The following is a 9,219-nucleotide window of genomic DNA, read 5'->3' as shown; positions in this document are numbered from 1 at the left end:
TCCAGCTTGTGCTTCATCCAGCCCAGCATTTCTCACGACATACTCTGCACGTAAGTTAAATAAGCAGGGGGACAATATACAGCCTTGACATACTCCTTTCCAGATTTGGAACCATGCTGTTGCTCCATTTCCAATTTTAGTATATGTGCTGCCGAAGCGAGCACTCCATTTCCAGTTATAACTGTTGCTTCTTGACCTGCATGCAGGTTTCTCAAGAGGTAGGTCAGGTGGTCTGGTATTCCCATCTCTGTAAGAACTTTCCAGTTTGTTGTGATCCACACAGTCAAAGGCCTTGGTGTAGATTTAGTTAATCAATAATACAGACGCACGATGCACACCAAAGGCGAGCAGGTAGTCACCCAAACGAGCAGAGAGAGTTTTACATTAAAATTTTTCTTATCCTGTTAAAAACGATTTTTTTCATCACAAATATAAAAAACATTTTTTGCTCTCATGTGGCACAAAAAAAACAGGCAGTGGACAAATCGATAATACAGTAAAAAGCTGGAACATGTATGCGAGTGGATAATATTCCGTTCCCCAGTTGACCATATTTTCCATCTAAGCGTGTAAAAGCACTTAGCCATTCTAAATACTTTTATACCATCTTAATGAATTATATGTGTGAATAAATCCTCAAGTTACACCAAGATTTCACGGCTCACGCTGGTCCGTACTTTCCATTATGTACTAATCGTTGTATAACCCATGAGAGTGTCTTTTGGGATGACTTCCGGGGACAAAAATTGCGGATTTTTCATATCTCTCTCGGAAATTTCCGGGAAACACCGATGACAGCAGCTCTGGAGGAGAGGCTGATACCGCACGGAATTCTGGGAAATGTAGTTCTGGTTTCCAGCTAGCGAGATATTTCCGGCAGAAGTCGCTGGGCTTGAGGTGAAAGCGAGACAGTTTTCCGCAAACGTCTCCCACAGGCGCACCTGAGGGGCGTGGCTCCTTGTCTCCACAAGATTGGCCGGCGGCTTTCCCGGCACGCGCATACTGCGTTTCCTGGGCTCCCCCCCACCCCGACATCGCAAGGCCGTCTGGGAGTTGTAGTTCAGATTCCTGTCGAACTCCGTAGTCCAGCTGCGGCAGGAAGGTCCGAGGCTGTCTGCCGCCTTCGGTGCCTGTTTTGGAGGATGGATCCGGGGCCCGGGGCCAACGGGATGCCGTTGGCTGGCTTAGCCTGGTCGTCGGCCTCGGCGCCCCCGCCGCGGGGATTCAGTGCGGTGAGCGATGTCAGGGGACCGGGGACGGGAAGGCGGCGGCACTAGGGGCCGGGGGTTGAATGGGGGCAGCAGCGGCTGCGGCCAGGTAATATCCTGGCTCTGACCGGCGTTCGCGCTGTAGATCTCCTGCACAGTGGAGGGGGCGCCCGCCAGCTTCGGCAAGACATTCGCGCAGAAATCTGGCTACTTCCTGTGCCTCAATCCTTTGGGCAGCCTAGAGGTAACGAGCTCCCATCCTCGGAATCCCCCGGTCTTCCCACTTCCCCTGTCCATTCGCAGAGCATTATGCCAGGGACACGGTCCGTGCTGCTGAGTGATTCTCGCTGTTCCCCCCCGCGCCCCGCCCCCGACCCCAGAATCCACAGGAGAACGTGGTGGTCGACATCCAGATCCTAGTGGATAAGAGCCCCCTTCCGCCGGGATTCTCACCAGTCTGCGACCCCCTGGACTCGAGTGAGTCCCACGTCGAAGGCAGGGGTGGGGTGTTTGGAGTGGGTGAGGGGCAAGTTCGCTCGTCTCTGCAGGGAAGATCAGGGAGGGAATGGAAGGACCATAGGCGCGCGGTTTTTGAGCCTTGGCCGCCCCCTCGGTGCTCTGGGTAATGACAGTGTTGGCTGAGGATTGATCTAGGGCGGGATGATGAACCCTGCCCTGCGTAAAAATGTTTCTCTCTTTAGAGTAAGTGTTCAGTTTGAGCGACCTGTTTTATTCCTGTTGCTACTCCACCTTCTTACACTGTAGCCAAGCTGATCCAGGCGCAGTTCTCTTTTCCATTTCCAGGCTTTTGTACAGGGGTTGCTCTCCCAGTTCCCAGCCCTGACTGCTCTGCTTTCTAATCACCAGGCTCTCCCTGCCTCCCATGCCCTCCCTGTGTCTTGTCATTTATGTTTGACTGGCAGCATATATCTATTGGTGGGTTTCTCTGGTGGTTCAGTGATAAAGAACCTGCCTGCCAATGCAGCACACGCGGGATCCATCCCTGGTGGGGAAGATCTCCTGGAGGAGGAAATGGCAATCCACTCCAGTATTCTTGCCTGGAGAATCCCATGGACAGAGGAGCCTGGTGGGTTGCAGAGTTGGACAGGACTGAAGTGACTTAGTATGCATGTATATGCAATAGACACCATCTGGCTTGCAAAGTCTTAATACATTTACTACCTCATTTGGCTTGCAAAGTCTAATATATTTACTACCTGGCCCTTCACAGAAAAAGTTTGCCAAGTCCTGTACCAATAGATAAACGTTGTTTAGTCACTAAGTTGTGTCCAACTCTTGGCAACCCCGTGGACTGTAGCCCGCCAGGCTCCTCTGTCCATGGGCTTCTCCAGGTAAGAATACTGGAGTAGGTTGCCATTTCCTCCTTCAGGGGATCTTCCCGACATAGGGATCAAACCCGTGTCTCTTATGTCTCCTGCGGGTTCTTTACCACTAACGCCACCTGGGAAAGCCCTTGCATATATATGCATATATGTAAAAGACATGCTTAGCTCAGGAGCTAGACAAAGACAGACTTTGGGTCAGATTTGGCTTATCAGTTGTAGTTTGCTATCTCTGGGTTAGAGGGCTGAGGGAAAGTGAGTTTGGAGGGCCAGCATGGGCACCCAGTTCTGTCTGATCCCACAGCTCCCCACCCTCACTGTGGTCCCCGTGACCACCCCATGAGTGCTCCTCCATGTCACCAAAGATGAGCCTGCCCCAATGGCTCCTAAAAGCGTCATGGATTCTCCTCCTATGACTTTACCATTCATGATATAACCACTGCCTCACGCCATACAGATAGCTCCCTTAAACAGCACCCTGGAGAGTGATCTGGAGCCATCTTGGGGCCCCTTCCCTGCTTCTTGCCTCTTCTCACCCCCTTGCTCTCCACCCCCCCACCCCCACTCCCAGAGGCCTCCGTGTCCAAGAAGAAACGCATGTGTGTGAAGCTGGTGCCCTTGGGGGCCACGGACACAGCTGTCTTTGACATCCGACTGAGTGGGAAAACCAAGACAGTCCCTGGATACCTGCGAGTAGGGTAGGCCTGCTCCCCCGCCTTCCTTCTTTGCCCTCCCAACTCCCTACCTACCCCTCTGACTCTCAGGGACTCCCATGAGTCCTCCCATCCCTCCTGCCACCTCTCTGTGCCTCAGTTTCCACATGTTAAGATGGGGACAGTTGTACTGGGATCTCACTGGGCGGTGGTGAGGAGCTAGTGTGTCTAAAGTGCCTGATATGGTGACTGAACCCGGCAGTGTGTTAGGATGTTGCTGATGGTGTAGGCTTAGACGTGAGGTCACCAGAGCCCGTCTTCCCTCTGGCAGCTGTTCTCATCCCTGGCTGCACGTCGGGCCAGAGCCCCTTCTCTCTCTTCTTCCTCCCCTAGGGACATGGGGGGCTTTGCCATTTGGTGCAGGAAGGCCAAGTCCCCTCGGCCAGTGCCCAAGCCCCGAGCTCTTAGCCGAGATGTGAGGGACCTCTCCCTGGACTCGCCTGGCCAGCCGAGGTGAGTCCTCCGGCTATGGGGCGGGGGTGGGGGCGGGTTCAGCATCGGATCTCTGACCTGGGCTGTCCTGCCTCCATCAGCAAGGGTGGCTTCCCGGAGCGGACACTATCCAGACTGGGCTCTCGGGCTTCCACCCTGCGGAGGAGCGACTCCATCTACGAGGCCTCCAACCTCTATGGCATCTCAGGTGAGAGCAGCGTGGGGAGATTGACGCCCTGAGGTGGGGGTGGGGGGTAAGACTGGTTCGAGGCTGTACCCCCAGGTAGAGGCCAGGGCAGGGTTGGACCAACCCTGGGCTTGCCCTGTTCTGTCCAGACTGGGAAGAGCCGAGACCTCTGGGCTGGCCTTCTTGGGGTGGGGTGGGCAACAGGTAGGCTTCAAGTCTCCTCAGCCTCAGCTCCACCCATCTCATCCACTTTCCTCAGCCATGGATGGGGTTCCCTTCACTCTGCACCCCCGATTCGAGGGCAAGAGCTGTGGTCCCCTGGTGAGTCCAGGTCCTGGGGAGTCTGGGTCTGCCTCCACCCCTTGAGTTTCTAGGCACCACGATGCAGGGCATATCAGCGTGTGTATCCAGCACAGAGGGGAGTTCCTGCGTGGGAAGAGGCTGGAGGCCAAGGGGTGGGGGCGGGAGGGTCTCCTTCTGGAATGGGGGGTTCAGGAGGGGCAGCTGGATGCTGGGAGGTGAGAGGCAGTGGCAGGAAGGGGAGATGATGTTCAGGCAAATCTTGAGGGGGCCCTTCATGAAGACGGGGGCACGGGAGTTCCAGGTTGGGGGTCCCTGTCCCAGACTGACGTGCCCCTGCCTGCCAGGCCTTCTCTGCCTTTGCTGATCTGACCATCAAATCGCTGGCGGACATTGAGGCGGAGGTGGGTGTGGGAATAGGGAGGGGGCAGAGTTGGGGGGATGCAGGTCACCCTAGGCTCCCCTGGGCCCCCCTTCTGTCCCAGCTGTAACCCACCTTGAGGGCTCCAGATCCCTCATGCCCCAAGCCCACCATTCCTCGGGCGCCCCCCCCCCCGGGGGCGCTGCTGTCTCACTCTGTACTCTCCCCTCACCACCCCCCCCACCCCCCAGTACAACTACGGCTTTGTGGTGGAGAAGACAGCAGCTGCCCGCCTGCCTCCAAGCGTCTCTTAGCCCTTCAGTGGTCCCAGGGAGGAGCCGCCACACACCTGACACTGCCTACCACCCCCCTGGCCACCCCCAGTCCGCCGACTGGCAGCTGCCCAGCCCATTCCACCTTGGGACCCTTGGCAGCGCAAGGCATGCCGGACCCTCGGCCACCTGGAGAAGCTGCAGCCTGGAGGAGGGAGCGTGACTGGTCCTCTCGGTGATGGGTTCTCCTATCTCCCGGGCCCTAGTGGACAGGGGTGGGGGCTGGACCGAAACCAGTGCCTTCAAGTCATTTGTGTCAAAACTCTCTGGTGCCTGGAGGCCATGCGGGTGTCCTCCTGGTAATAAACACCACGTTGTCCAGAGGTTGTCTATAATGTCCATCCTGACTGTGTGTCTCTCTGGCTCATAGGAGCTGGGGTGGATGCACACTGAGCAAGTGGGTGAAAACCTGGAGGGGAGGGGGCACTGTTGCCACTCCCATTCTACAGAGGGAGAAACTGAGGCTCACCAGTGCTTAAGCCCTGATTCTGGACCACATCGGGTCCTGCCCCTCCATCATTGCACCTAACAGTAGTAATAAGTAACAGCCACGGTTTGTACTGTGAGGACCTTCTCACTAGTATCTGCTGCATAGTATCTCGTTTAGTCCTCCTGAGCCCAGTGGGGAGTCCTGGTTTTGTGGCCATTTCACAGATAGTGAAACTGAGGCAGGAGGTGGCTAAATTCAGAGCTGGGATTCGAACCCAGAGCCTGCTTTCTTAACCATCAAACTGTACTGCTGTCTGTATCTCTTTTCCTCTACCGTGTGGTAGACACAAACCATGAATTCTCATGAATCATGATAGTTATCCTCTATAAAGTGGAAGGAACCCTGAATTAGGAAATACTGGTGGCCCTGGGGGACACGAGTAGGTTCCTCTAAGCCTCTGATCACATTTTTCTCAAGTAATCAATACATAACCCGGTTTTCTGTGCGTCTCAAGACACAGTTAACACGCAGCTGATTTGTTAATGGTGAACTCACAGCCACCAGTCCTATAACTCGTGTCTGAGCAAAATCATGTCTGACTCTTGCGATCCCCTGGACTGTATCCCACCAGGCTCCTCTGTCCATGGGATTTCCCAGATAAGAATACTGGAGTGGGTTGCCATTTCCTTCGCCAGGGGATCTTCAAGACTCGGGATTGAACCCGGGTCTCCTGCACTGCAGGCAGATTCTTTACTGACTGAGCCACCACGGAAGCCCAAACAAAGCTCATCTAACTGTGTATCCTCCCGGAGGCACATCCCAGCCTTCTTGCACTTGCGGACACTAGACAGCTCTTCAGCACCACACTTGGAGACCTTTTCGAACAGCAAAAATCACCAATGAAAAAGCACAAAAATGAAAAATATGCCACTACCTAGACCTCAAGAACGGTGCCTGTGAGCTGCAACAGGAAGGCAGAGCATCGCCTTGTCCCAGCACAGCCGCGAACACATACCTCTGAGACTCAAATTTCTCCCTGCACTGGGAATTCCCTGGTGGTCCAGTGGTTAAGACACAGCATTTTCACTGCACTAGCCACTTTCAGTCCGTGATTGGAGAACTAAGATCCTGCAAGCCATGCGACGTGGCCAAAAAAAAAAAAATTTTTCCCCCTTCACTGTGTACGTCCAAATGACCACTAAAGCACTGCCAGTGTTAATTTGGGAGTCACAGATTTGAGCCAGTAGGAGAACTAGCAAATACAAACTCTGTGAATAATGAGAGTCAATTCTTTGTGTTAAGAAATAGGCAATGGTGGCTCAGATGGTAAAGAATTTGCCTGCAATGCAGGAGACCTGGTGTTATTTCAATCCCTGGGTCGGGAAGATTTCCTGGAGAAGGGAATGGCTATTCACTCCAGTTTTTTTGCCTGGAGAATTCCACACACAGAGGAGCCTGGCGAGCTACAGTCCATGGGGTCACAAAGAGTCAGATACAACTGAGCAACTGACATCTTTTTGTTAAATGAACCACCCCGGGCTCACACCATCTCTCCCATGCATGTGGCTTCCTTTTCTGTTCTCCCTTCCTCGGGTCCCAGTGGCATCAGGGTGGCCCAGGTGTCGCTGCAGTTAGGAACATTCCCCACATCTCTGCAGCGTGGGAAGGCTAAGGCTTATTTATCATCCATACCACGCGCCCATGGCAGGGTGGCAACAGGCTGCTGGCTGTGAAAAGTGAAAAGTGTGAGTCACTCCATCATATCTGACACTTTGTGACCCCATGGGTAGCTGTAGCTCGCCAGACTGCCCTGTCCATGGAACTCTCCAGGCAAGAATACTAGAGTGGGTAGCCATTTCCTCCTCCAGGGGATTTTCCCGGCCCACGGATTGAACCCCGGTCTCCTGCATTGCAGGTGGATTCTTCCCCATCTCAGCCATTTCTCATCCACACCACATGCCCACGGCAGGGCGGCAACAGGCTGCTGGCCATAGTTGCAAGGAAACACACCTGAAGGGGTGGCCAGCATCTCTCCAAGGCAGTGGGGGGTGGACCCATGCAGTCAATTAAATGCTCTGGTCTAGAAGCTCCTTGTCAAAGATCTGCTCACAGCTCATTGGCCAGAAAGGATCACGTGGGGGTCCCAAAGGTATGTGCCATTCATCCAGGCACTTGTGGCTAACAGTGCCATGGGAACCAGAGTAGGGAGACACTGCCCAGCACAGGGGTCTGAGGGAAGAGAGTCCTCTGCCCTGGGGTCTGAGGGGGGAGGTATAGCCCCAAACTGGGACTCTGAGGATGGAGACATGATCTATCTGGGAGGAGGGAGGGGGAAGGGGGAGACTGCAAAATGTACCCCTCCCCCACACATGTCAGCTGCCTTGGGAAAGCTAAGACCCTGGTGCTAAGATATCTCCTGGAATCTCCCCGTTCTGGGCACAGCCAGGCTGCTGTGGCGCCAGCCGTGGAATCTGATCCAGCTGGGAAGCAAAGGCTGTTTGTTCTCCCTGGTTGGGATCTCGGCCACCCTGAAACCAGCCCCAGATCACCTTCCAGGGCATCCGTGTGTGACCAGGGGCCCCCGGATGACCTGGGCTGGCCTTGCGTCCCACTGGACCAGTCATTGTGGCCAGGTCACTGACTCTGCAAAATCACAACCTTCTGAACCCCACAGGGTCTGGCGACAGACAGCCTCACAAAGGGACCAGAGGATCCAAATAGAGCCTGTCCCCTGGGCTCCCAACTCCTGACTTGGGCCACAGTGATCAACACTCCGACTGAGCTTATATCATCTTGGGCTACAGGGGAGCGGGGCTTCCTGGTGGCTCAGGCAGTAAAGTATCCACCTGCAATGCAGGAGACCTGGGTTCAGTTCCTGGGTTGGGAAGATCCCCTGGAGAAGGAAATGGCAACCCATTCCAGGATTCTTGCCTGGAGAATCCCATGGACAGAGGAGCCTGGTGGGCTACAGTCCATGGGGTCACAAAGAATTGGACATGACTAAGCAACTATGCACGCACAGGGGAGGGGAATGAAGAGAAGATTTATCCTTTTGCCTTTTGCTCACTCCTGGGCGCTGAGAGCTCGGTATTGCAGGGACCTGAGTTCTGAGAGGGAGATTTCTGGAGACATGCGGTCACAGCTCCAATGCTCACTAGCTGGTCACCCTGAGCAATGGCTTAACCTCTCTATACCTCGTTGTGTCCATCTATACAATGGGCATCTCACTGGTCCTCATCACAAAGGGTAGTTCTGAGGGGGAATTTTTGTGGGGGCATGTCTCTCCACTGTCCATGTTGACTGTTGCAAAAAATACTTCCTGGCTCTGAAAGTCCTTCTCTGCCGGAAGGTTTCTGCAGCCCAAAGTCCATGCAGAGTGGATGGAGGATGCTAGTCCTAGTGGCCTCTGCTAGTGGAAAACCCCACACTATGGAAGTGAAAGTGTTAGCCCTCAGTCCTGCCTGACTCTTTGCAACCCCATGGACTGTAGCCCACCAGTCTCCTCTGTCTGTGGGATTCTCCAGGCAAGAATCCTGGAGAGGGTTGCCATTCCCTTCCTCAGGGGATCTTCCTAACCCAGGGATCGAACCCAGGTCTCCCACATTGCAGGCAGATTCTTTACCATCTGACCGCCAGGGAAACCCAAACCCCACACTTATATTTAAATATTGGTCCCTGCTTCTCTCTCTACCCCAAATCAGAGCATTGATCTGTGCCAGACTTGAGCATCCCCTTTGGCCCCCTCCCTGCCAAATCCCCCAAGGCTTCTATCCCATCATTCATTCTGCCTGTTCTTTTTTAAAAATGTTTTTATTTATATATTTGGCTGAGGCAGGTCTTAGTTTTGGCATTTGAACTCTTAGTTGTGGCATGCGGGATCTAGTTCCCCGACCATGGATTGAACCCAGGCCTC

The 9,219-nt window shown here is 54.2% G+C and overlaps 1 protein-coding gene across 2 annotated transcripts; it reads left to right on the top strand.

Moving 5' to 3' along the window:
• Positions 1-1,028: 1,028 nt before the first annotated feature.
• On the top strand, positions 1,029-5,199 carry MVB12A (multivesicular body subunit 12A). Of its 2 annotated transcripts, XM_061149895.1 has the most exons (9): positions 1,031-1,232; positions 1,354-1,452; positions 1,589-1,685; positions 3,123-3,249; positions 3,598-3,717; positions 3,798-3,904; positions 4,143-4,204; positions 4,531-4,587; positions 4,796-5,199. In XM_061149895.1, exons 1-9 carry the CDS (start codon positions 1,143-1,145, stop codon positions 4,856-4,858), a joined length of 822 nt encoding a protein of 273 aa, XP_061005878.1. In that variant the 5' UTR covers positions 1,031-1,142; the 3' UTR covers positions 4,859-5,199. The 2 variants fall into 2 exon arrangements, with proteins under 2 accessions (XP_061005879.1, XP_061005878.1); XM_061149896.1 differs by lacking the exon at positions 4,143-4,204 and having other exon boundaries at positions 1,029-1,232.
• Positions 5,200-9,219: the final 4,020 nt, after the last annotated feature.

The sequence above is a fragment of the Dama dama genome, chromosome 9 (assembly GCF_033118175.1).
Source record: "Dama dama isolate Ldn47 chromosome 9, ASM3311817v1, whole genome shotgun sequence".
Taxonomy (NCBI): domain Eukaryota; kingdom Metazoa; phylum Chordata; class Mammalia; order Artiodactyla; family Cervidae; genus Dama; species Dama dama.
This window is presented reverse-complemented; position numbering and strand designations above follow the sequence as displayed.

What these genes read in the sequence shown, in the direction of transcription:
- MVB12A (XM_061149895.1), top strand. Translation starts at nt 1,143, where the DNA reads ATGGATCCGGGGCCCGGGGCCAACGGGATGCCGTTGGCTGGCTTAGCC. An exon ending in ATCCTTTGGGCAGCCTAGAG is followed by an intron (nt 1,453 to 1,588) that starts GTAACGAGCTCC and finishes CCCCGACCCCAG; the next exon opens with AATCCACAGGAGAACGTGGT. An exon ending in CAACCTCTATGGCATCTCAG is followed by an intron (nt 3,905 to 4,142) that starts GTGAGAGCAGCG and finishes CACTTTCCTCAG; the next exon opens with CCATGGATGGGGTTCCCTTC.